The sequence below is a fragment of the Carcharhinus amblyrhynchos genome, chromosome 9, assembly GCF_965287045.1.
Source record: "Carcharhinus amblyrhynchos chromosome 9, sCarAmb.v2.hapA, whole genome shotgun sequence".
NCBI classification, from domain to species: domain Eukaryota; kingdom Metazoa; phylum Chordata; class Chondrichthyes; order Carcharhiniformes; family Carcharhinidae; genus Carcharhinus; species Carcharhinus amblyrhynchos.
Genome location: NC_137332.1, coordinates 95,828,697 through 95,856,593, shown reverse-complemented (window position 1 = coordinate 95,856,593; position 27,897 = coordinate 95,828,697). Strand labels below are relative to the sequence as shown.

General features: G+C 46.5%; 2 protein-coding genes across 2 annotated transcripts in view; both read left to right on the top strand.

The window, feature by feature from the left end:
• The window catches only part of LOC145348099 (class I histocompatibility antigen, F10 alpha chain-like), a 39,679-nt gene extending 38,023 nt beyond the window's left edge, over positions 1-1,656 (top strand). Inside the window, exons 5-6 of the mRNA XM_080196243.1 lie at positions 256-375; positions 782-1,656. Of these exons, the coding sequence (XP_080052369.1) occupies positions 256-375; positions 782-825 (164 nt within the window). The 3' untranslated portion in view covers positions 826-1,656. The remainder of the gene's footprint in view (positions 1-255; positions 376-781) is intronic.
• An 11,743-nt stretch (positions 1,657-13,399) lies between these two features.
• On the top strand, positions 13,400-27,616 carry LOC145348101 (class I histocompatibility antigen, F10 alpha chain-like). The gene is made up of 6 exons (XM_080196244.1): positions 13,400-13,558; positions 23,976-24,236; positions 25,197-25,472; positions 25,590-25,868; positions 26,220-26,339; positions 26,746-27,616. The coding sequence occupies exons 1-6, from the start codon at positions 13,507-13,509 to the stop codon at positions 26,787-26,789; spliced, it is 1,032 nt and encodes a 343-aa protein (XP_080052370.1). The 5' UTR covers positions 13,400-13,506; the 3' UTR covers positions 26,790-27,616.
• Positions 27,617-27,897: the final 281 nt, after the last annotated feature.

Genomic DNA, 27,897 nt, shown 5'->3' with positions numbered 1-27,897 from the left:
CATGGCAAAGATTCCCTTCAATTCCAAACACTCTGATTATTGTCAAGAATCTCTTGTGTGGAACTTTATCAATGATATTCTGGAAGTCCATCCAGAGCAGGTCCGTAGACACTCCCTTATCCACCATGGGGCCAAAGCTTCAACCAATCCCATTGGGACTGGGGCGACTTCAGTTCAAATTGTCCCCAATGAACACAGAACCGGGAATGGATCCGGGAACAGAGACAATCCTCATATTATTCAAATGTGTTTCAGAAATCCCAGGAAACAGTGGGGGATGGTCCCATCTTGGAATTCTGGTTGGATTCGTGATCCCAGCACTGGCTGTTATATTTGGGATAATCGGAATAATCATCTGGAAAAGACAACAGAGAGGTAAGAGTCAGAGAGAGGGAAATGTAGAACTGAGGGGACAGAGTGAGTGTGGGGAATCTCCAGTACTGGGAGTACAGGACACTGTGTTGAATGAACTGATTTAATTCCCACACACAGATACACACGTATAAACACATCTTGTTCCCTGTCTGATCTTCCTTTGTGTGATCAGCCCAGACCAGGTGTAATATTGATCATTAAAGCCACCGCACACACTCACATCCTCACCTACTGAATATGGATGGAATGGAAGCGATCTACAGGATCTCCATGAAGTGTAAGGATGGAGGGGTGTGTGAGACTGAGTATTTCTCACACAATCTCCATTCCCTCACACTTGTTGTGTTCTCACTCTCTGAGAATGGATTATTCCCCATTCTAACTGATATTTATTTTACTTCTGCAGATTCACCAAGTGGGACGTACACAACAGCTCCAGTAAGTGACTGAGGGACAGATTGTTGGGAATGAAATACATTCACATTTTGTGGACATTTCTCACTTTCTGATTGCTCAGAGTTTTAAATATCTTTAAATGTTTGTGGATTTTGACCAAGACTTTTTGGAATCAGTATGAGAGACTCTGTGATACACCTGACAATGGAGAAGACAATCAGGATGTTGGAAACATTTTTCTGGTGCTGGGCAGTTTTCCCCTTCACTTTATAAGTTGTCTGAGATGAAGGAAGATGAAATTTGATCTGATGAGTTCCCACACAGTCACAGAGTGTTCACCCGACAGCTCCTTTATACAGGACTGGACACTGTACAGGCTGTTCCCAGGAACACACACTGAGATAAACACTGTCTCCTGGAGGACCATCAACTCAGTGAAAATCAGCCTGAAACTCACAGTCTTCCAGGGCAAAGGGTTCTCCATGACTGAGGGTTTCAGATTGTCGCAATGCAAGGTCCAGGAATACTGGTGAGGGACACAACACAGCTTGGGGCAGCTACTAGAGACACTCAATGGGGAAAGACCTCCCATCATAGTTACAGGAAGTGGCTGAAAAACATGTCAAATCTCTCAGTGTGAATATTGCTGAGATATTAATATTACCAATCTAAATTGTAACTCTGAGTGTAGTGAGACACTACAGAATGTCAGAATTTAAATTATTACACACTGGCCCATTTTGCTCTTTATGTAATATCATATTTGATGTGTTCTACGATTGTTTATTTTGATGATATAACACATTCATGGAGGAAAATCTATAATCAGGATCACAGTGAAACATCATAACTGTGGATTGTAATCAATAAATAATTGTCAGTGTTTGCCTTGTCTGAATTCTTCTTCACTGATTTCACAGGAAAGGTTTAATTCATTCACTCTGCAGCTTGTGATGATTGGAATGGACAGTTAGTGAGGTTCAATCCAATGTGAACTGGCTGAGTTCAGACCAAATGTCAGCATCATTCACTGTTTTCCATCAGCATTGATTGACTTGTTAACAGAAAAGAAGATGTCAGTGTGAGAGACAGAGGAGAGGAAGCCGTGTCCTAACTTTAGAGAATCAAACTTCAACACATTTCCCAGTGAGCTGGAGGTGAAGGCTCACCAGCTTCTCAGTAATGAGAAGTGTAGGGAAGCTCAAAGTGAGTGTGTTGGTGTGGAAGGACAATATCTCGGCAATAGTGTTGAAGACTTGTGCTCCAGAACTTGCTGCTCCCCTAGCCAAGCTGTTCCAGTACAGCTACAACACTGGCAATGGAGAAAATTGCCCAGGTATGTGCTGTACACTAGGATCAGGACAAATTTAACCCAGCCAATAACTACCCCATCAGCTTACAGTCAATCATCAGCAAAGTGAAGGAGGGGTTATTAAGAGTGCCATCAAGCAGGAATAACCTGCTCAGTGACACCCAGTTTGGGTTCCTCCGGGGTCACTCAGCTCCTGACCTCATTCCAGGTTTGAATCAAACATGGACAAAAGAGCTGAGATGAGAGTGATAGCTTTTGACATCAAGGCCGCATTTGAGCAAACATGACATCAAGCAGCCCTCGTAAAACCGGAATCGATGGGTATTGGGGAACAGAACGTAAGAACATCAGAAATAGGAGCAGGAGTAGGCCATCTAGTCCCTTCGCGCCTGCCCCGCCATTCAATAAGATCATGGCTGATCTGAAGTGGATTAGTTCCACTTTCCCGCTTTCTTCCCATAACCCTTAATTCCCTTGTCTATCAGAAACCAATCTACCCATGACTTAAATATATTCAACAAGGTAGCCTCCACCACTTCAATGGGCAGAGAATTCCAGAGACTCACCACCCTTTGAGTGAAGAAGTTCCTCCTCAACTCCGAACTAAACTGCACCCCCTCCCCCTTATCTTAAGGCTGTGCCCTCTAGTTCTGCTATCCTTTCGAAGCGGGAAGAATCTCTCTAAATCTACCTTATCTATCCCCTTCATTATCTTTTCTGTCTCTATAAGATCCCCCTCAGCCTTCGAAACTCCAACGAGTACAGACCCAGCCTATTCAATCTCTCCTCGTAGGCTAACCCCCTCATTTCCAATATCAGCCTAATGAACCTTCTCTGTACTCCCTCCAAGGCCAAAATATCCTTGCACAAGTGCGGTGACCAAAACTGCACACACTACTCCAGTTGCAGCCTCACCAGTACCCTGTACAGTTGCAGCAAGACCTCCCTGCTTTTATACTCTATCCCCCTCGCTATAAAGGCCAGCATCCCATTCGCCTTCTTGATCACCTGCTGCACCTGCAGACTGGGTTTTTGCGACTCGTGCACAAGGACCCCCAGGTCCCTCTGCACCATAGCATGCTGCAGCTTTTTGCCCTTTAAATAATAATCCCTCCTACTATTATTTCTACCAAAGTGGATAACCTCACACTTGCTAACATTATACTCCATCTGCCAGGTCCTCGTCCACTCACTCAGCCTTTCCAGGTCTCTCTGCAGGCTTTCCGCGCCTTCCGCGCAATTTGCTTTTCCACTCATTTTCATGTCACCAGCAAATTTTGTTACCCTAAACTCAGCCCCCTCCTCCAGATCATCTATGTAAATGGTAAACAGATGAGGCCCCAGCACCAATCACAGCGGCACTCCACTAGTCGCCAACTGCCAACCATAATAGCACCCATTGATTCCAATTCTCTGCTTCCTATTAGACAGCCAATCTTCTATCCACGCTAACACCTTACCCCCAACTCCGTGCACCCTAACCTTCTGCAGCAACCTTTTGTGCGGCACCTTACCAAACGCCTTCTGGAAATCTAAAAACACCACATCTACCAGTTCCCCTCTGTCTACCGCACTAGTCACATCCTCATAGAAATCCAATAAATTTGTTAAACACGACTTCCCCTTAACGAATCCGTGCTGTGTCTGCTCGATCAAACCATTCTTTTCTAGGTGTCTCTCTATTTCTTCTTTGATGACGGATTCTATTATTTTTCCAACTACGGACGCTAAACTAACCGGCCTATAATTCCCTGCCTTTTGTCTGCTACCTTTTTTAAACAGCAGCGTAACATTAGCCGTTTTCAAATCTTCCGGCACTTCCCCAGAGTCCAGCGAAGTTTGGTAAATAATCACTAAGGCATCCAATATCACCCCTGCCATTTCTTTCAGATCCCTGGGATGCATTCCATCCGGTCCTGGGGACTTGTCTACCTTCAGTCCTGTTAGTCTATTAAGCACTACCTCTCTAGTGACAGTAATCGCATTCAGGACCTCATCTCCAACCAACCCTCTATCTTTAATATTCGGCAATCTATTTGTGTCCTCCTCCGTGAAGACCGACACAAAAAACTTATTTAAAGTCTCAGCGATTTCCTCGTCACCCACCGCTAAATCCCCCCTCTCGTCCTCCAAGGGTCCAACATACACTCTAGCCAGTCTCTTCTTCTTTATATGTTTGTAAAAACTTTTACTGTCATTTTTTATATTTAGAGCTAGTTTAGCTTCATACTCTATCTTTCCTTTGTTTATCACTTTCTTAGTCATTCTTTGTTGTTTTTTAAATCTTTCCCAATCTTCTAATTGCCCACTACTTTTAGCCGCTCTGAACACATCAGCTTTTAATTTAATAGTCTCCTTTATTTCCTTCAATAACCACGGCTGGTTATCTCTTCTCCTACAGTCCTTCTTTACCATCGGAATATATTTCTGCTGAGCACCGAAAAAGATATCCTTAAAAATCCTCCACTGTTCCTCAGCTGTCCTACCAACCAATCCGCGCCCCCAATCTACATTTGCCAATTCCGCCCTCATCTTATCATACTCCCCTCTGTTCAAACAGGGGACACTGGTCCGGGACCCTACTTTCTCATCCTCCATCAGCATCAGAAATTCAACCATACAATGATCACTCGTCCCAAGAGGATCCCTCACAAGAAGATCCCTAATTCTACCTGCCTCGTTACACAGTACCAGATCTAAGATAGCTTGATCCCTCATAGGTTCCATTACACACTGTTCAAGGAAACTATCCCAACAGCATTCCAAGAACTCTTCCTCAAGCCCACCGCGTCCAACTCGGGTCATCCAATCAATATGCAGATTAAAATCCCCCATAATTATCGCCATTCCGTTTTTGCACACATCAATTATCTGTTTGTTTCTAGCCCACCCCACCTCAAAGTTATTATTTGGGGGCCTGTAGACCACACCCACCAGCGTCTTCCTCCCTTTGCTGTTCCTTATCTCCACCCACAACGATTCCACATTTTGCTCTTTGGATCCTATATCTTCCCTGACTACCGCCCTGATATTATCCTTAATTAACAGAGCTACCCCACCCACTTTTCCTTCCTGTCTATCCTTCCTAAATACCTAATACCCCTGGATATTCAGTTCCCAGCCCCTACAACCACGTTTCCGTAATGGCCACTAGATCATATCCATTTGTGCTGATTTGCACCACCAGCTCATTCACTTTGTTCCGAATGCTTCGTGCACTCAGGTAAAGTGTCTTTATACCAGCCTTTATCTGGACCTTGTTTGTAGAAACACTACTAACCTCTCTCGTGCCCCCGACTCATTTAATTAGTGGAACATCCTCAACATTTACCTGCACACATACCCCCTCCTTGAATTTAGATTTTGTAATTTCCCCCACCCCTGCACCCTCCCCCCCACTAATTAGTTTAAAGCCCTATCTACAGTCCTAGTTATACGATTCGCCAGGACTCTGGTCCCAGCTCGGTTCAGACGAAGACCATCCCATTTGAACAGGTCCCATCTGCCCCAATACTGGTGCCAATGCCCCATAAATTCAAACCCATTCCTCCCACACCAATCCCTGAGCCACGCATTCATCTCCTTAATCCGATTTACCCTGCACCAATTTGCACGCGGTTCAGGTAGTAATCCAGAGATAACCACCTTGTCAGCTCTGCTTTTTAATTTAGTTCTCAGATTATCATACTCCCTCTGCAGATCCTTCATTCCTATTTTGCCCATGTTGTTGGCACCCACATGAACCGTGACGACCGGATTCTCACCCTCCCACTCCAGGTTCCTCTGCAACCCAGATGAGACACCAGGCAGGGAACACACCCTTCGGTGTTCTTTATCCTTGTCACAAAGGGCAGTGTCTATGCCCCAAAATACACCATCCCCAATTACCATTACATTTCTCTTTACTTATTCTGCTTTGACCTCGGTTTGCACCACTGTACCATGGACAGTTTGCTTGTCCACCTTGCAGCCCTCGTTCTTGTCCACACTGAGAGCAAGAACCTCAAACCTGTTGTGCAGCTTCAGGGGCTGAGGCTTTTGGGTCCCCCCCTCCTTCCTCCCCACACCCCCCTCCTTCCTCTCACCCTTCCTCCCCACACCCCCTCCTTCCCCTTACCCTTCCTCCCCACACCCCCCTCCTTCCCCTCAGCAAACCTCTCTTGTTCCTGACCCTCAGAGTTTGTCAGTTTAGAGGGTTTGACTTTGTCTTGTAACACATTGTCCAGGTAACACTCACCCTCCCTGATGTGTCACAGTGTCTGGAGCTCAGAGTTCAGTTCGTCTACTTTGAGCTGGAGCTCTTCAAGCAACCAGCACTTACTGCAGACATGGTCACTGGGAATGACCTTGGGGTCCACCAGCTCCCACATCATGCAGAAACAGCACATCACACGTCCCTCCATCTCAGTCACCTAGTGTATTCTAAACCCAGCAAACAATTTAAACTTACCTTGCCCTTTCCGCCCAAGCCCTGTGAGCCAAAGCCCTTACAGCTCACTCCGCTCCCTTCTCACTCCGCTGCCCGCTGTCTACTGCAACCCTCCTTTTATACTTTGCGCGGTAAAAATCTCTTCCCAGAAGACCCTGCAGCCCACTTCCTGTTTAACTTTTAAAGCTGGATTTCCGTTAAAAAACCCACGAAAATCTTTACAAAGTCAATCACTTACCTTTACTCTCTTCTCTCCGCTCTCCGCTCGCTCCAACGAACAAACTCTCCATTGGTTGCAATCATAACTAGCACAAAAAATAGTGGTTGTGTGGTTGGAGGCCAATTATCTCAGTCTCTGGGCATCACTACAGGAATTCCTGAGGGAATTTGTGTCCCAGTCCCAACCATCTTCAGCTGCTTCATCAATGACCTGCCTTCGATGATAATGTCAGAAGTGGGGATGTTCACTGATGATTACACAATGTTCAGCTGCATTATGTCTCCTCAGATATTGAAGCAGTCCGTGTCCAAAATGCAGCAGCACCTGGACGAACAAGTGACAAGTAATATTTGGGCCACACAAGTGCAAGGCAACAATCATCTCCAACAAAACAGAATCTTCACAGTACAGGACACAAATAGCTTACCAAAAATTGACAGTCATGGGACTGTAGGGGGTGAGGTCCTTAAAACAATTACTATTACTAAAGAGGGAGTGCTTGGTCGGCTAATGGGGCTAAAGGTAGACAAGTCCCCGGGACCAGATGGAATGCATCCCAGGGTACTGAAGAAATGGCAGAAGTAATAGCAGATGCATTAGTTGTAAGTTGTCAAAATTTGCTGGACTCTGGGGAAGTGCCGGCTGATTGGAAAACAGCTAATGTGACGCCACTGTTTAAAAAATGAAGTAGACAAAAGGCGGGTAACTACAGGCCGGTTAGCTTAATGTCCGTAGTTGGGAAAATGCTTGAATCCATCATTAAAGAAGAAATAGCAGGACACCTGGAGAAGAATGGTTCCATCAAGCAGACGCAGCACGGATTCACGAAGGGAAAGTCGTGTTTGACGAACTTACTGGATTTTTATGAAGATGTAACAAGTGCAGTTGACAAAGGGGTGGATGTGGTGCTTTTAGATTTCCAGAAGGTGTTCGATAAGGTATCACAGTGGTTAGCACTGCTGCTTCACAGCTCCAGGGTCCTGGGTTCGATTCCCAGCTCAGGTCACTGTCTGTGTGGAGTTTGCACATTCTCCTCGTGTCTGCATGGGTTTCCTCCGGGTACTCCGGTTTCCTCCCACAGTCCAAAGATGTGCGGGTTAGGTTGTTTGGCCATGCTAAGAAATTGCCCCTTAGTGTCCAAGGATGCATGGGTTAAAGGGATTAATGGGTATAATTTGTGGGGATATGGGGGTAGGGCCTGGGTGGGATTGTTCGGTGTGAACTCGATGGGCCGAAGGGCCTCTTTCTGCACTGTAGGGTTCTATGGATTCTATGAAGGTGCTGCAGAAGGTTAGGGTACACAGAGTTGGGGCTAAAGTGGTAGGTTGGATTGAGGATTGGCTATCTAACAGGAAGCAGAGAGCTGGAATAAATGGGTGCTTTTCTGGTTGGCAGTTGGTGACTAGTGATGTGCTGCAGGGATCGGTGCTGGGGCCTCAACTGTTTACCATATACATAGACAACCTGGAGGGGGGCGCTGAGTATAGGGTAACAAAATTTGCTGATGACACGAAGATGAGTGGGAAAGCGAATTGCATGGAGGACGCAGAAAGTCTACAGAGAGATTTGGATAGGCTGAGTGGGTGAGGATCTAGCATTTGGAGCATAAGAGAGGTTATCCATTTTGGAAGGAATAAGAGTAAAACAGACGATTATTTAAATGATGAAAAATTACAACATGCTACGGTGCAGAGGGACCTGGGGGTCCTTGTGCTCGAATCGCAAAAACTTTGTCTGCAGGTGCAGCAGGTGATCAAGAAGGCAAATGGGATATTGGTCTTTATCGCGAGGGGGATGGAATATAAAAGCAGGGAGGTCTTACTGCAATTGTACAAGTCACTGGTGAGGCCGCAACTGGAGTACTGTGCGCAGTTTTGATCCCTATTTGCGAAAGGATATATTGACATTGGAGGGAGTGCAGAGAATGTTCACCAGGTTGATACCGGATATGAGGGGGTTAGATTATGAGGAGAGATTGAGTAGATTGGGCCTGTACTCGTTGGAGTTTAGAAGGCTGAGGGGAGATCTGATAGAGACATATAAAATAATGAAGGGGCTAGATAGGGTAGAGGTAGAGAGATTCTTTCCACTTCGAAAGGAAACAAGAACTAGAGGACACAGCCTCAAAATAAGGGGGAGTCAGTTTAGAACAGAGTTGAGGAGGAACTTCTTCTCTCAGAGGGTAGTGAATCTCTGGAATTCTCTGCCCATTGAAGTGGTGGAGATTACCTTGTTGACTATGTTTATGTCACAGGTAGATAGATTTGTGATCAATAAGGGAATTAAGGGTTATGGGGAGAAAGTGGGAAAGTGGAACTGATCCACTTCAGATCAGCCATGGTCTTATTGAATGGTGGGGCAGGCTCGAGGGGCTAGATGGCCTACTCCTGCTCCTATTTCTTATGTTCTTATGTTCTTATCTAACTTTCATCCCTTGAATTCAATGGTATTACCATGACTGAATTCCCCATGAACAATGTCCTGGGGCCTCCCATTGACCAGGAACAAAACTGGATTAGCCATATAAATACAGTAGTTACAAGAACAGGTCAGAGATTAGGAATCCTGTAGTGGGTAACCACCTCCTGACTCCCCAATACCTGTCCACCATCTACCTGGCACAAGTCAGGAGGGTGAGGACTGTATTCATTGGAGTTTAGAAGAGAGAGAGGGGATTTCATTGAAACTTATAAAATTCTAACAGGATTAGACAGGGTAGATTCAGAAAGAATGTTCCAAATGTGGGGGAGTCCAGAACTAGGGGTCATAGTTTGAGGTGAGGAGAAATTTCTTTACCCTGAGAATGGTGAATGTGTGGAATTCAGTACCACAGAAAGTAGGTGAGACCAAAACATTATCTGACTTCAAGAATAAATGAGATGGAGCTTTTGGGCCATTTGGGATTTAGGGTTATGGGGGAAAGGGGATCAGGATATTGAATTTGATGATCAGCCATGATCATAATGAATGGTGAAAAGTCTCGAAGGGTCGAATAACCTACTCCTACTTCTGTTTTCTATGTTTCTGTGTAATGGAATTCTCTCCACTTGCCTCGATAAGTGTAGCTCTAAAAACACTCAAGAAACTCAACAGACACTATTCAGGATAAAGCAGCACACTTCATTGCTACCCTTTCCACAAGGAACAGCATTGTGGAACAGTGGTTAGTACTGCTGCCTCACAGCACCCAGGGACCCGGGTTTGATTCCCGTCTTGGGTCACTCTCTGTGTGAAGTTTGCACATTCTCCCCGTGTCTGCATGTGTTTCCTCTGGGTGCTCCAATTTCCTCCCATAGTCCAAAGATGTGCAGGTGAGCTGGACTGGCCAGGCTAAATAACCCCTTTGTGTCATGGGGATTACTGCAGCTAAATGCATGAGTTAATGGGGATGGGGCCAGTGTGGGATTGCATTTGGTGCAGACTCAATGGGCCAAATGGCCTCCTTCTGCACTGGAGGATTCTATGATTCAAACCCTCCACCACTGATACACAGTGGAGCTGTGTGAATCATCTATAAGATTCACTGCAGGAACTCACCAAGGCTCCCTGGGCAGCATCTTTTAAACCCACTAGCACCTTGAAGGACAAGGACAGCAGATACTTGGGAACACACACTACCTGGAGTGCCGGATTAGGCAGGAACTTACAGATACTGATTGGGAGAGGTTGTTAGCGGGTAAGTCCACATTCAGCAACTGAAAAGGTTGCAGGAAAGACATGTGCCGGTTAAGAGGAAGGATGGGAAAAGAAGGATTAGAGAGCCATGGATAACTAGGGATATTGAGGACTTGGTCAGGAAGAAAAGAGAGGCGTATGTTAGGTCTAAGCATCTGGGAACAGAGACAGCATTGGAGGAATACAGAGAGAGTAGGAGGGAGCTCAAACGGGGAGTTAGAAGGGCAAAAAGGGGGCATGAAATGGTCTTGGCAGACAGGATTAAGGAAAATCCAAAGGCATTTTACTCCTATGTTAGGAACAAAAGGTCAGTTAGAGGAAAAATCGGTCCTGTCAGGAACAGAGGAGGGGAACTTTGCTTAGAGACCGAGGGAATGGAGGAGATCCTGAATGAATACTTTGCGTCAGTATTCACAAAGGAGAGGGGCTTGTTGTCAGGTACTGTCTTGGAGGGAGTAGTAGACCCATTGCAGGAAATATCTATTACAAGGGAGGAAGTAGCGAAGAGTAGTGGGCGAGAAGAGGATTGGGAGAGGTTTAAATGTCAACAAAGATTGACAAAGAAGTTGATAAAGAAGGGTAGGAGAAACTATGAAGCTGGGCTAGCGCTTAATATAAAAAAGGATAGCAAGAATTTTTATAAATATATAAAAAGGAAGAGGCTGGCTAGGGTGAACGTTGGACCCTTAGAGGATGAGAGGGGGGACCTAGTGGTAGGGGATGGGGAAATGGCTGAGGTCTTGAATAACTTTTTTGTTTCTATCTTCACGGAGGAGGACGTGAATAATTTGCCGGGTGTTAGCGACGGAAAGCTGGTAGGACTGGAGGATCTTAATGACATTATTGTTACTAGAGAGGCGGTGCTTGACAGACTGGAGGGGCTGATTGTGGACAAGTCCCCAGGACTGGATGGAATGCATCCGAGGGTTCTGAAAGAAATGGCGGAGGTGATAGTGGATGCCTTGGTGGTTATTTTCCAGACGTCGCTGGACTCCGGGGAAGTGCCGGAAGATTGGAAAACGGCTAATGTTACACCGTTGTTTAAGAAGGGTGGCAGGCAAAAGGCAGGGAATTATAGGCCAGTTAATTTAACGTCTGTTGTAGGTAAAATGTTAGAATCCGCCATCAAGGAGGAAATAGCGAGGCATCTTGAGGGGAATTGCTTGATAGAGCAGACGCAGCATGGTTTCGTTAAGGGGAAGTTGTGTCTGACAAATTTATTGGAGTTCTTTGAGGATGTGTCTAGGGCGGTGGATAGAGGAGAGCCGGTGGATGTGGTCTTTCTTGATTTTCAGAAGGCGTTTGACAAGGTACCTCACAAGAGGTTATTGCAGAAGGTAAGGGGGCATGGAGTTGGGGGTGGGGTGTTAGCGTGGATAGAGGATTGGTTGTCAAATAGGAGGCAGAGAGTTGGGGTTAATGGGTGCTATTCGGATTGGCGGTTGGTGACTCATGGAGTGCCCCAGGGGTCGGTGCTGGGGCCTCAGCTATTTCCCATTTATATAGATGATCTGGAGGAGGGAACCGAGTGTATGGTGTCGAAATTTGCTGATGACACCAAGATTGGTGGAACGGCAAATTGTGCGGAGGGTGTGGAGAGTCTGCAGAAGGATCTAGATAGGCTGGGCGAATGGGCCAGGAACTGGCAAATGGAATTTAATGTTGGCAAGTGCGAGGTGGTCCACTTTGGTAGGAATAATGGTAGGAAGGACTATTACTTATGTGGCGAAAAACTGCAGCAGGCGACGGTGCAGAGGGACCTCGGGGTCCTTGTGCATGAGTCACAAAAACCCAGCTTGCAGGTGCAGCAGGTGGTCAGGAAGGCAAATGGGATGCTGGCCTTCATAGCGAGGGGGATTGAATATAAAAGTAGGGAGGTCTTGCTGCAGCTGTATAGGGCATTGGTGAGACTGCAGCTGGAGTACTGTGTGCAGTTTTGGTCGCCGCACTTACGCAAGGATATTTTGGCCTTGGATGGTGTGCAGAGGAGTTTTACTAGGCTGATACCGGAATTGAGGGGGTTGAGCTATGAGGAGAGGCTGAATAAACTAGGCTTATACTCGTTAGAGTTTAGAAGAATGAGGGGAGATCTCATTGAGACGTATAAGATGATGAATGGGATGGATAGGATAGAGGTGAAGAGACTCTTCCCGCTCAGAAAGGACAGTAGGACTAGGGGGCACAGCCTCAAGATAAAGGGGGGGGTGGTTTAGAACGGAGTTGAGGAGGAACTTCTTCACTCAAAGGGTGGTGAATCTCTGGAATTCTCTGCCCGTTGAAGTGGTGGAGGCTGCCTCGCTAAATATTTTTAAGAAGCGGGTTGATGGGTTTTTGATAAGAGAGGGGATTAAGGGTTACGGGGAGAGGGCGGGAATGTGGAACTGAGCCACGACAGATCAGCCATGATCTTATTGAATGGCGGGGCAGGCTCGAAGGGCTAGATGGCCTACTCCTGCTCCTATTTCTTATGTTCTTATGTTCTTAAAATTGAAATCTCTCCATGTCCTCACACCTCCCTATTTCTGTAATCCCCTCCAGTTTCACAAACTCTGTGAGATCTCTGTGTTCCTCTCATTCTGACATCTCCAGTATCAGGGATTAGAATCTCCCCCACACTGGGGACTGTGCCTTCAGTAACCTCAGTCCTTCACTCTGTAATCCCCTCCCTACACCTCTCTGCAGCCTCTCTTTAAAACACTCCTTTAACCCTGGAATTTGGAGACAGTTTTTGTGCACTGAGCTGTGTGTGTCTCTGGGTCAATCTTTGTTTTATAAAGATGTCCTTGGGGAGGTTTCACTTTGTGAAAGGCACTGGATAAAGATTAGATTTTTTCAGCCTGAATCTGAACCTGTCTGAGTTTGATCTTCCTGGTAACTAGTGACAGGCTGGCTGTTTCTCTCTTGGTTGGTCTCAAAAAATTAACCAATCAGTCATCCTCTGGTTCTGCAATAAGGAAATAAGCAAAGCTCGACATCGACAGAAAAATGGATAAAGTTTTTGTTGTTTTTTCATGTTTTCCCCCAGTTTATAAAGTTGTTTCATCCTCAGAGTGTTTAATTCCCAGTCACTGATTGGAATTGGGACAGTGGATTCCCAGAATGTTGCTGATCCTTTTCTCCATCTCCCTGTGTTTTTCCTGGGTCTCTCCCGGTAAGTACAGAATTCCCTCTTCCATTCTCACTCTCTCTCTCTCTGGGGTGAATTTGAATCTTTTGGGGAGAGTTTGAAATGGGTGATATTTGCTCAGACATTATTATGTATCTGTCAGATATAAATGTGAGATAACATCATGACTGACAAGGGAGTGAAAGTGTACAGAGAGATAGAGAGGAAAGTAGAGTTCAGATCACAATCACATCACCACAGAATGGCAGAGCAGATTCGAGGGGCCGAATGGCCTACTCCTGCTCCATGTTTGTATGTTCAAAACACCCAGATCAGAGAAGCTTGGAGCAATGAAAGTGGAAAGGTCCAGAAACAGAGGGAAGAATGGAGGAACAGAAAGATTAAATTGTGATAAAGGACATGGGGAAAATGTGCAGGTAATATAAAGACTAATGCTAAAAGTTTATAGAAATATATTAACAGTAAATGAGTGACTCTGTGAGATATGGAACCATTAAAGATTGACAGGCAGAGCTGTAGATAACACGGGAGATTTAGTAACCAAGTACTTTGTAGAACCACAGGGGAAACAATAAAATATTAGCAGCAGAGAACAAGATCAGAAGATTCCAGGTTCAGCTCCTGGCTGGTTCACCGTTATATTTTTCCTGTAAGAAGTCTCACAACACCAGTTTAAAGTCCAACAGGTTTATTTGATAGTGAACACCACTAGCTTTCAGAACACTGTTCTTTCGTCAGGTGAATGGAGAGTTCTCCACTCAGAACTCTGCAATCACCTGACGCAGGAACAGCTTTCCAAAAGCTCGTGACGTTTACTATCAAATAAACCCGTTGGACTTTAACCTGGTGTTGTGAGATTTCTTACTGTGTTTACCCCAGTCAAACACCGGCATCTCCACATCATATTTTTCCTGCACAGAGTGCTGTCTGACTGAGAGAAGTGCTTTGGGAGTTGGATGAACACAGGGAGTTAGGTGAAACAGGCAGCAGAGGCTACAAACGAGAGTGCTGATTGGGAAATATTTTTTCTTTTTGCTCTTGGCATTGTAGTTGTTGGACACTATTATAGTGTTTCTGTGTAATTTCTGTGGTTTATTGTTTGATAATGTTATACTCGGTAGTAACGAGGAGCAGGAAAGAAAGAAAATTGTATATATCTGAAACAAAACATCTTTCAAAAGTTTAATTGAAAGGGGTAAGACATGACAGGAGAGCTCCAAGCAGTGGTTTACTCCTCTTGCTCCATGTGACAGACTGGGGACAGTTCCAGTCTCCTGGGTCAGCATGTCTACAGGAAGTGTCTCCAGCTACAGCTCCTGGAAGCTTGAGTTTCAGAACTGGAGCGGCGGCTGGAGACACTGTGGAGCATCCACGAGTCAGAGAGTATTGTGGATATCGTGTATAGAGAGTTGGTCACACCGCAGGCTCAGACTCCACAGGCAGGAAGAGAATGGCAAGAGTAATAGGCAGGCAGTGCAGGAATCTCCAGTGACCATTCCCCTGCAAAACAGATAAACCGCTTTGGATACTGTTGAGGGGAATGACCTCTCTAGGGAAAGCAGCAGCAGCTAAACTCGTTGCACCAAGATTGGTTCTGTTGCAAAGGGGAAGGGTAAAAAGTGTGACAGTGCAATAGTTATAGGGGATTCAATTGTAAGGAGAATAGACAGGCGTTTCTGTGGCTGCAGATGAGACTCCAGGATGGTATGTTGCCTCCCTGGTGTTAGGGTCAAGGATGTCTCGGAGCGCCTGCAGGACATTGTGAAGGGGGAGGGTGAACAGCCTGTGGTTATATTACATGTTGGTACAAGCAACATAGGTTAAAAAAGGGATAAGGTCCTGAAAGCAGAATATAGGGATCTGGGAAAAAAGTTAAGAAATCGGATCTTAAAGGTAGTGTTTTCAGGATTACTAGCGGTGCCACGCATTAGTCAGAGTAGAAATGAGAGGATATATCGGATAAATACATGGCTGAAGAGATGGTATCAGGGAAAGGGTTTCATATTCCTGGGGCATTGGGACCGGTTCTGGGGGAGGTGGGACCTGTACAAATTGGATGGGTTACACCTGGACAGGACTGGGACTGATGTCCGAGGGGGAGTGTTTGCTCGAGTGGTTCGAGAAGGTTTAAACTAATAATGCCAGGGGGATGGAAACCAATGTAAGGAGTCCGAGAAGGAGGGAGCAAGGAGAAAATGTGGGGAGAACGTTCCAACTACATCAAAAATCAGGAGAAAAATTAAAAGGAAGGAGAACTCAGGGGATATTATTAATGGAAGTGTTAGAATTCAAAAAGAAGGTACAAAAACTAGCATAAGGGCACTTTATCTGAATACTAGCAGCATGTGAAACAAGGTAAATGAGTTGACAGCACAAATCATTGCGAACGAATATGATTTGGTGACCATTACAGAGACAGAGTTGCAGGATGGTCACGGCTGGTAGTTGAATATCCAGGGGTATCAAACTGTTCAGAGGGATGGACAGGAAGGTAAGGGAGGTTAGTGTAACTCTGATATTTAAGGATGATATCAGGGCAGTAGTGAAAGATGTTATAGATTCTATGGAAAAAAAGATTGAATCCATTTGGGTGGAAATTAGAAATAGTAAGGAGAAAAATCACTGACTGGTGTAGACCAGCAAATAATAACATCATGGTGGGGTGAGAACTAAACAAAGAAATAACTGATGCATGTAAAAATGGTATAGCAATTATCATGGGGGATTTTAATCTACATATCAATTGGTCAAACCAGGTCAGTCAAGGCAGCCTTGAGAAGGAGTTCATAGAATGTTTCCCTGACAGCTTCCTTGAACAGTATGTAATGGAACCGATAAGGGAGCAAGTTCTCCTAGATCTGGTCCTGGGTAATGAGTCGGGAATAATTAATGATCTTGTAGTTGGGGATCTTCTCGGAAGAAGCGATCACAGTTTGGTTGAATTTAAAATACAGATGGAGCTTGAGGAGGACTTTCAAAGCGATCTTTCACAGTGCTTAGCAAAAGTATATACCAGTGATAAGGAAGGACTGTAGAAAAAGAAATAATCAGCCATGGATATCTAAGGAGATAAAGGACGGTATCAAATTGAAAAAAAATGCATACAAAGTGGCAAAAATTAACGGGAACCTAGAGGATTGAGAAATCTTTAAAGGTCAGCAGAAAGCCATGAGAAAAGCTAAAGAAAGGTAAGATGGAGAATGAGAGTAAACTAGCTCAGAATATTAAAAACAGAGAGCAAAAGTTTTTACAAATATAAGAACGAAAAAGAGTGGCGAAAGTAAACATGAGTCCTTTAGAGGGCGAGAAGGGAGATGTAATAACTGGAAATGAGAAAATGACTGAGGCATTGAGCAGGTATTTTGTGTGGGTCTTCACAGTGGAAGACACAAATAACATGCCAAAAATTGATGACAGGAAGGCTGTGACAGGTGAGAACCTAGAAACTATCATTAACACGAAAGAGATGGTGTTGGGCAAGTTAATGGGGCTAAAGGTCTCCTGGTCCTGATGAAATGCATCCCAGGGTACTGAAAGAGATAGCAAGAGAAATAGCAAGTGCACTAGTTGTAATTTACCAAAATTCACTGGACTCTGGGATGGAACAGCAAATGTGACGCCATTGTTCAAAAAGGGAGTAGACAAAAGGCAGGTAACTATCAGCCGGTAAGCTGAAATTCTGTAGTACGAAAAATGCTTGATCTTGCTTGAATCTATCATCAAGGAAGAAATAGCAAGACATCTGGATATAAATGGTCCCACTGGTAAGACACAGCATTGGTTCATGAAGGGCAGGTCATATTTGACTAATTTGGTGGAATTGAGAACATTACATGTGCAGTGGACAATGGGGAACTGGTGGATGTGGTGATCTGCATTTCCAGAAGGCATTTGATAAGGTGCCGCACCAAAGACTGCTACATAAGATAAAGGTGCACGGTGTTACGGGTATTAGCATGGATACAGGATTGCTTAACTAACAGAAAGCAAAGAGTGGGGGTAAATGGGTGTTTTTCTGGTGATCAGTGTCTAGTGGTGTGCCTCAGGGATCAGTGTTGCGACTGCAATTGTTTACGATTTACATAGATGATTTGGAGTTGGGGACCGTGTAGTGTGTCAGAATTTGCAGATGACACTAAGATGGGTGGGAGAGCCAAGTGTGCAGAAGATGCTGAAAGTCTGCAAAGGGATATAGATAATCTAAGTGAGTGGGCAAGGGTCTGGCAGTTGGAGGACAATGTTGGTAAATGTGAGGTCATCCATTTTGGTGGAATAACAGCAAAATGGATTATTATTTGAATGGTAAAAAATTACAGCATGCTGCTGTGCAGAGAGACCTGGGTGTCCTTGTGCAGGAATCTCAAGTTGGTTTGCAGGTGCAGCAGGGAATTAAAAAGGTAAATAGAATTTTGTCTTTCATTGCCAGAGGGATGGAGTTTAAAAACAGCGAGATTATGTTGTAGCTGTATAAGGTGCTGGTGAGGCCACATCTGGAGTACGGTGTATAGTTTTGGTCTCCTTCCTTGAGAAAGGATATACTGGCACTGGAAGGGGTGCAGAGGAGATTCACTAGGTTGATCCTGGAGTTGAGAGGGTTGGCTTATGAGGAGAGACTGAGTAGACTGGGGCTCTACTCACTGGAGTTCAGAAGAATGAGGGAGATCTTATAGAAACATATAAGATTATGAAGAGAATAGATAAGATAGAAGCAGGGAAGTTGTTTCCACTGGCGGGTGAAACTAGAACTAGGAGGTGTAACCTCAAAATAAGGGGAAGCAGATTTAGGATTGAGTTGAGGAGGTACTTCTTCACACAAAGGGTTGTGAATCTCTGGAATTCCCTGCCCAGTGAAGCAGTTGAGGCTACCTCATTGAATGTTTTTAAGACAATGATAGATAAATTTTTGAACAGTAAAGGAATTAAGGGTTATGGTGAGCGGGCGGGTAAGTGGAGTTGAGTCCACAAGAAGATCGGCCATGATCTTATTGAATGGCGGAACAGGCTTGAGGGGCCAGATGGCCAACTCCTGCTCCTGGTTCTTATGTTCTTAACAAATTAAAATCCGTACTTTGATTTGGGAGCAGTGATGTTAGATTCCAAAGTAACCCATGTATTTTGACAAAAGGTGTGAGAGAGAAAGCAGATACAGAAAGACTTCACAACACCAGGATGCGCCAAAGCTCTTTCCAGCCAATGAAATACCTTTTCTAGTCTCCTCACTGTTATGGTACAGGAAACTCTGATTAGACAATCTACATGAATGATGTTGCCTCAGGAATCAGTATTGATCCAGTTTGTAATCACCCTGCTCTGTCCCAGGATCTATTACATTAATCTGTGAGGAAAGTTCTCCCTCAGGACTGATCCTCTGACAGTGCAGCATTCTGTCAGTAATACACTGTGTGTGCAGCCCAGTCTCTGGAATGGGAGCTTCAATCCGGAACATTCTGAGTCAGAGGTGAGAGTGTTTCCAGGCAGCTACAGCTGGGAGTGAAATTTAAATCGGAATATTCCTGCCTGGTGATTCCTAGACTTTTCCAAACTGAGGGTATACTCGTGACCATGTATAAAGGGGGATTAAAAAGCTCTGTGAAGTTCAGTGGAGATCCTGCTCTGGATTGTCCATCTCCCTCATAGAATCATAGAATCCCTACAGTGTAGAGGGAGGCCATTCAGCCCATCAAGTCTACACCGATCACAGTCCACACAGGCCCTATCCCCATAACCCCATGCATTTACCCTGGTGAGTACCCCTGACACTAAAGGGCAATTTACCATGGCCATTCACTAACCCGCACATTTCGGTCTGTGGGAGGAAACCGGAGCACCCGGAGGAAACCCACACACACCCGGGGAGAACATGCAAATTCCACACAGACAGTGACCCAAGCCGGGAATTGAACCTGGGTCCTTGATACTGTGATCTTTCCACCCTGCTGCACTGGTTGGTTGGTGTATCAGGGCAGGGAAATGGGCCGCGAGCCGAACAATCGAATTTGCGCCTGGTGTCAGGAGGTTCGGGATTCTCCCAGGCCATTTTTTCCGGCAGGATGTCAATTTCCATGCATTTGAATAGGTTTACATATCATTAGAGTTTGGCCCGGCCCTTTTCCCCCTCCCGTACCTTCCCCTCCTCTCCAGCGTGACGTCACTCCAGCATGAATCACAGATAGTTTATAAAAGTCTGGGCCTGGGGCAGCAATAGTGAAGGAGAGTGAGGAGGTAATTCCCATTGAGCGGCAGCCCCCGGAGTTCAGGGGGAGGGGGCACCGGATACTCAGGTGCTGGGATGGGGTGGGGGGCTTTTTGATTTGTCCATGGGATGTGGGTGTCAGTGGCTGGGCCAGCATTTATTACCCATTCCTCAGAGCATTTAAGACTCAACCACATTGCTGTGGGTCTGGAGTCACATGTAGGCCAGACCAGGTAAAGAGGGGAGATTTTCTTTCCTAAAGGACATTAGTGAACAAGATGGGTATTTGTGACAATAGATTGCAGTTTCATGGTCACCAATAGATTTTTAATTCCAGACTTCTATTGAATTCAAATTTCACCATCGCCATGGTGGGATTCGAATCCAGGTACCCAGAGTATTCCCCTGGGTCTCTGGATTAGTCCAGCAGCAATGCCACTACACCAGCACCTCCCCGGGGGGGACCAGTGCTGGGAGTCACCACTTGCAGCAGGCTCATGGTGCACACATTGCCCCTGGCTACACAGAGACCCCCGAAGGGTGTCACATGATGTTCATCACCAACCCACAAATATTAACCTGTTTGTTTTACTGTCTGTCTGCTGGACAGACACTGCGGCTGACACCAGACCTTGTATCCCAGGCCCCACTAACAGTAACAGACAGCAGCTCTGTCAGCTGCTGCTCCAAGCACGGGAGCTGTGCAGTTGTTAACACGGCTCTTCACACTGCCTGGACTCTGCACTGCTGCCTGCGATGGGAACCCATCCTGTGATAGTCACGAGGCTGCCCCTCCCCCCGTCTGTCTGTAATACCTGGAAGGCACTGCGGTGATAGCACTCATACCCAAGCTTCAAGGGTCCACAATGGGTAGATTGGCATCCCATTCCTGTGCCCCCCCTGCGTGCCAGAAGGCAGAAGCCACAGCAGGAGGGCAGGGGGCTGTCGGTCAGCGCCAGGACATGGCAGCACATCCTGCCACAGGGGAGGGGGGCAGGGGAAGGAGGACGTGGAGGCTCAGGGCGTACAGGAGTTGTAGATGTTTTGCAGGGATGATGGAAGCCACACGATGCTGCTGGCTCTGTCTAAGTAAGGAGACAGTATGGCACCTGTTTCAGCTCCTCAGACCTGGTAACTCGAGGCACAGTAGGATACCCACTCCCGGTGGCAGTGATGGTCACGGTGCCCTCAACTTCTACACCACCAGGTCCTTCCAGGAATCCAGCCAATTACATCCACTTCAACATGGGCCAGGCCCAACAGGAAGCCCGGACTGCAGCTTCACCACCATCACTGCACTGCCCCATGTGCAGAGGGCTGTAGATGGCATTCACGTTATCCAGTGGATCCCACATGATCAGGGACTGCGCTTCATCAATAGGAAGGGGTTCCACTTCCTGAATGTGCAGATTGTCCGTGACCACAGGCTGAATATCATGCACTGTGTGTACAACACCCAGGGAGTGTGCACAACAGCTACATCAGAAGGTCTAAGGATGTTTAGTGTTTCCTGGCTGGAAGGCCCCAGCAGGGGCTCCAAGCCTTCCTCCTCCCTCAGGGTGCCCATATGTACCGGGGACACTCCATGGGACAGTGGGCCAGCCTCAGCATCATCTGGTTCTGTCAGTCCTAGAATCCCAGCTACATCTGCCCCATGCTGTGCAAGCCCTCAGCGATGCCCCCTGAGACTGGACCAAGTTTGAGGCTCGCAGTCATGGCCGTGTCTCCAGGATGGTCTACATCCTGTCAGCCATGGTGACCAATCCTTGCCCCAGGCTTTCCACTGTGGACGTGACCCTTGCCGTGTTAGCCTGAGTGCCACACTGTACCGGTACCACCTCCTGTGACAGAAATCTGTTCGACTCCTCCAAAAGCCTCACAGTTGATGCAGTGTTGCTGACAGCCCCTCCACCATTGCTGCTGATGTATCTCCAGCAGTTTTGGGATGACCGATCCCAGAGGCCTAGCACTTGGCTTGGGGCCGGATGCATCCTGAGCTCCAGAAGAACTCCATGTGCCCGAACCCTCGATGTTTCTGCTTTCACCCAAAGTAGATCAAAGGCTGTGTACACTCCGAGCCCTTTGCCGATCAGTACTCCTAAGGTTTCTGCCATTTACTGTCCATTTCCTGTCTGTATTAGACCTTCAAAAATGTATTACCTCACATTTATCCAGATTAAACTCCATCTGCCTTCTCTCCACACAAGTCTCCAACTGATCTACATCCTCTGATTGTCCTCATCACTATCCACAAATCCACCAACCTTTGTGTTGTCCACAAATTTACTCATCAAACCAGTTACATTTTCCTCCAAATCATTTATATATATTACAAACAGCAAAAGTCCCAGCACTGATCCCTGAGGAACAGCACTTGTCACCGCCCTCCATTCAGAAACACACCCTTCCACTGCTACCCTCTGTCTTTTTTGACGAAGCCAATTTTGTACCCACCTTGCCAGCTCACCTCTGATCCCATGCAACTTCACCTTCTGCACCAGTCTGCCATGAGGGACCTTGTCAGAGGTCTTAGTGAAGTCCATGTAGACAACGTCCACTGCCTTACCCTCATCAATCATGTTCGACACTTCCTCGAAAAACTCGATCAAGGACGACCTCCCCTTCACAAAACCATGTTGCCTCTCATTAATACGTCCACTTATTTCCAAGTGGATATAAATCCTGTCTCGAAGAATCCTCTCCAGTAATTTCCCTGCCAGTGATGATCCAACCTGTAATTACCTGGATCATTCTTGGTAACCTTCTTAAACAAAGAAACAACATTGGGAATGCTCCAATCCTCTGGGACCTCCCCTGTAGCCAGTGAGGATACAAAGATTTCTCTCAAGGCCCCAGCAATTTCCCCCCTTGCCTCTCTCAGTTTTCTGGGGTATATCCCATCAGGCCCTGGGGACATGTCTACTTTAATGTTTCTCAAGAACCCCAATAGCTCCTTCTTTTTGACCTCAACATGACTCAAACTATCTACACATCTTTTCCTAGATTCATCATCCACCGAGTCATTCTCTTTAGTGAATACTGATGCAAAGTTTTCATTAAATATCTCGCCCATTTCCTCTGAATCCACGCATAGATTCCCTCCCTTGTCCTTGAGTGGGCCAACCCTTTCCATGGCGACCCTCTTGCTCTTTACATATGTATGAAAATCCTTGGGATTTTCCTTAATACAACTGGCCAGTGATTTTTGGGGCCCCTTTTAGCCCTTCTTACTCCTCGCTTAAGTTTCTTTGTACTTCCCTTATATTCTAGTGGAATAATAAGGGACAAGTGTCTGGGCAGTTTGCCACTTACCTGGAATGAGTCATGTGAACTCAGGTTTTGGAAATGCTCACTTCCATGGTGAACCCTGACCTGACCGTCAGTGACCATTCCCTCTTCACCCTTCCCTGCTAGCCCCATAGTGCTCCTCAAAGGTAGTGAGGAGATGCAGCTTGGAGACCCCACCTCCAATCTTGACATGGTGGTTATGGGTCACTTTATCCTATGGGGATAAAGGAGGGATTGAAAATCTGATGGCTGTGAGGACACAGGGTGTAGGGGGTGGGGGTGATAGGGTGGGGTTTATCGGGGCTGTGCCTCGGCAGTCTGTGGTTGTGACTGGGGTGGGGACAGAGGGGTTGGAGGAATATCCTTGGAGGCCGGGTGCTGGGAGGCTGCAGAGTGTCAGGCGGGTGGCTCGACATTGCAGGTATGACAGACGGGACCGATATCAGGATGGGATGGACACTGACCCTTCCTGCTCAAAGAAGGTTGTTCATCTTCTTCTGACACTGGTCCCTGGTTCTTTGTGCTAGTACGCGGACACTGACGGCCTCCCAGACTGAGGGGAGGGGGTGGTGATCGGGGGAGGGGGTGGTGATAGAGGAGGGGATGGTGATAGAGGAAGGGGTGGTGATTGGGGGAGGGGGTGGTGATTTGGGGAGGGGGTGGTGATCGGGGAGAGGATGGTGATCGGGGGGGGGTGGTGATCGGGGGAGGGGCTGGTGATCGGGGGAGGGGCTGGTGATCGGGGGAGGGGGTGGTGATCGGGGGAGGGGGTGGTGATCGGGGGAGGGGGTGGTGATAGAGGAGGGGGTGGTGATCAGGGGAGGGGGTGGTGATCGGGGGAGGGGGTGGTGATCGGGGGAGGGGGTGGTGATCGGGGGAGGGGGTGGTGAAGTCCAATGAGATTGTTCTGATGATCAGACGGTGTTTATTGACCAGTCCTATCGACTGTTTTTTTTACAGACATGAACACATTCACAGTGTTAGAAACTGTTGTCTCTGGGATACCAGATTTTCCTGAGTTCACAAACACTGCAATGGTCAAAGGTGTCCAAACAGGATATTGTGACAGTCATACCCATCGCTGCATTCCCAGGCAGAGGTTCATGGCTAAAAATATCGACTCTGAATTCTGGGATTATATCACAGAACTGGTGAACTCACACTCAGACATGGCAAAGGGGAATCTGAATACAGTCCTGAAGATGACAAACCAGACATCCGGTAAGATCAGGCAGAGAGAATCAGCGTGTCAATGTACAACCTTACAGTGAACTCAGTCCCCCAGCACTGACCCCTGGGACACTGAACTCAGTCCCCCAGCACTGACCCCTGGGGCACTGAACTCAGTCCCCCAGCACTGACCCCTGGGACACTGAACTCAGTCCCCCAGCACTGACCCCTGGCGCACTGAACTCAGTCCCCCAGCACTGACCCCTGGCGCACTGAACTCAGTCCCCCAGCACTGACCCCTGGGACACTGAACTCAGTCCCCCCAGCACTGACCCCTGGGGCACTGAACTCAGTCCCCCAGCACTGACCCCTGGGACACTGAACTCAGTCCCCCAGCACTGACCCCTGGCGCACTGAACTCAGTCCCCCAGCACTGACCCCTGGCGCACTGAACTCAGTCCCCCAGCACTGACCCCTGGGACACTGAACTCAGTCCCCCAGCACTGACCCCTGGGACACTGAACTCAGTCCATCTCCCAGCACTGACCCCTGGGACACTGAACTCAGTCCCCCAGCACTGACCCCTGGGTCACTGAACTCAGTCCCCCAGCACTGACCCCTGGGACACTGAACTCAGTCCCCCAGCACTGACCCCTGGGACACTGAACTCAGTCCCCCAGCACTGACCCCTGGGACACTGAACTCAGTCCCCCAGCACTGACCCCTGGGACACTGAACTCAGTCCCCCAGCACTGACCCCTGGGACACTGAACTCTGTCCCCCAGCACTGACCCCTGGGACACTGAACTCTGTCCCCCAGCACAGACCCCTGGGTCACTGAGCTCAGTCCATCTCCCAGCACTGGCTCCATCTAATTTTGTAACCTAACCACTCAGCTTCCTGCTACTAATGGCACAGGAAGATTCCATCCATTTCTATCCCAGGCTAAATCCCCTTTCACCACTGAAAAGATTGTCTACGGATTATTGATCTTTGTTTGGTTTCTGACAGGAATTCACATTTTTCAATGCATTCGGTCTGTCGAGGTCACTGAAGACGGCTCCATTAAGAGATCGATGCGGTTTGGATTTGATGGAAAGGACTATATTAGTTTAGAGCCAGACAGAATGAGATGGGTCGCATCCAATCACTTTGCAGTGAAGACTAAAGAGAAATGGGATTCAGATCAAGTCTGGAATAATTACTGGGAAAACGTTCTGCAGGAAGAATTTGTTCAACTTTTAAATAAATATTTGGAAGCTGGAAAGGAATATTTTGGACAGAAAGGTAATGAATTCAGTTTTGAGCCCACGTTCTGATCTAACGTCACTGATCTATCAAACCGTTCTCCCATTCCATTCAGTGTGGGTTTATTGTTTGTGTTTTCACCCTTTCCCATTACAGTTCAGCCTGAAGTCTTCATCTCCAGAAGTGAGCCCAATACTCAGTACAAGCCCCCCACTCTCTCCTGCCTGGTTACTGGCTTTTATCCTGTAGACATCGAGGTGAACTGGCTAAGGAATGGAGAGGTAATGTCTGAGACACTATCCTCGGGGATTCGACCAAACCACGATGGGAGCCATCAGATCCACAGAGAGATTGAAATAAATGCTGGGGATGAGGATCAATACTCCTGTCAAATTGAACACAGCAGCCTGGCAGAACCCAAGCTCCATCAGTGGGGTAAGGAACTGTACTGGATATGTGCATGCATTTGTATGAGAGCACATTCCCATTCTCCCCATTCCCTGTCTGTCCCCTGCCAACCAATTTTCGCCCCATGGCAAAGATTCCCTTCAATTCCAAACACTCTGATTATTGTCAAGAATCTCTTGTGTGGAACTTTATCAATGACCTTCTGGAAGTCCATCCAGAGCAGGTCTGTAGACACTCCCTTATCCACCATGGGGCCAAAGCTTCAAACAATCCCATTTGGACTGGGGCGACTTCAGTTCAAATTGTCCCCAATGAACACAGAACCGGGAATGGATCTGAGAACAGAGACAATCCTCATATTATTCAAATGTGTTTCAGAAATCCCGGGAAACAGTGGGGGACATTCCCATCTTGGAATTCTGGTTGGATTCGTGATCCCAGCACTGGCTGTTATATTTGGGATAATCGGAATAGTCATCTGGAAAAGACAACAGAGAGGTAAGAGTCAGAGAGAGGGAAATGTAGAACTGAGGGGACAGAGTGAGTGTGGGGAATCTCCAGTACTGGGAGTACAGGACACTGTGTTAAATCAACTGATTTAATTCCCACACACAGATATACACGTATAAACACATCTTGTTCCCTGTCTGATCTTCCTTTGTGTGATCAGCCCAGACCAGGTGTAATATTGATCATTAAAGCCACCGCACACACTCACATCCTCACCTACTGAATATGGATGGAATGGAAGAGATCTACAGGATCTCCATAAAGTGTAAGGATGGAGGGGAGTGTGAGAATGAGTATTTCTCACACAATCTCCATTCCCTCACACTTGTTGTGTTCTCACTCTCTGAGGATGGATTATTCCCCATTCTAACTGATATTTATTTTACTTCTGCAGATTCACCAAGTGGGACGTACACAACAGCTCCAGTAAGTGACTGAGGGACAGATTGTTGGGAATGAAATACATTCACATTTTCTGACTTTTCTCTCTTTCTGATTGCTCAGAGTTTTAAATATCTTTAAATGTTTGTGGATTTTGATCAAGACTTTTTGGAATCAGTACAAGAGACTCTGTGATACACCTGATAATGGAGAAGACAATCAGGATGTTGGAAACATTTTTCTGGTGCTGGGCAGTTTTCCCCTTCACTTTATAAGTTGTCTGAGATGAAGGAAAATGAAATTTGATCTGATGAATTTCCGCACAGTCACAGAGTGTTCACCCGACAGCTCCTTTATACAGGACTGGACACTGTACAGGCAGTTCCCAGGAACACACACTGAGATAAACACTGTCTCCTGGAGGATCATCAACTCAGTGAAAATCAGCCTGAAACTCACAGTCTTCCAGGGCAAAGGGTTCTCCATGACTGAGGGTTTCAGATTGTCGCAATGCAAGGTCCAGGAATACTGGTGAGGGACACAACACAGCTTGGGGCAGCTACTGGAGACACTCAATGGGGAAAGACCTCCCATCATAGTTACAGGAAGTGGCTGAAAAACATGTCAAATCTCTCAGTGTGAATATTGCTGAGATATTAATATTGCCAATCTAAATTGTAACTCTGAGTGTAGTGAGACACTACAGAATGTCAGAATTTAAATTATTACACACTGGCCCATTTTGCTCTTTATGTAATATATTTGATGTGTTCTAAGATTGTTTATTTTGATGATATAACACATTCATGGAGGAAACTCTATAATCAGGATCACAGCGAAACGTCATAACTGTGGATTGTAATCAATAAATAATTGTCAGTGTTTGCCTTGTCTGAATTCTTCTTCACTGATTTCACAGGAAAGGTTTAATTCATTCACTCAGCAGCTTGTGATGATTGGAATGGACAGTTGGTGATGTTCAATCCAATGTGAACTGGCTGAGTTCAGACCAAATGTCAGCATCATTCACTGTTTTCCATCAGCATTGATTGACTTGTTAACAGAAAAGAAGATGTCAGTGCGAGAGACAGAGGAGAGGAAGCTGTGTCCTAACTTTAGAGAATCAAACTTCAACACATTTCCCAGTGAGCTGGAGGTGAAGGCT

Coding starts and splice junctions, on each gene's coding strand:
- LOC145348101 (XM_080196244.1), top strand. CDS start 13,507: ATGTTGCTGATCCTTTTCTCCATCTCCCTGTGTTTTTCCTGGGTCTCT. Junction 13,559..23,975: donor TTTTTCCTGGGTCTCTCCCG/GTAAGTACAGAA, acceptor TTTTTTTTACAG/ACATGAACACATTCACAGTG. Junction 24,237..25,196: donor GATGACAAACCAGACATCCG/GTAAGATCAGGC, acceptor GGTTTCTGACAG/GAATTCACATTTTTCAATGC.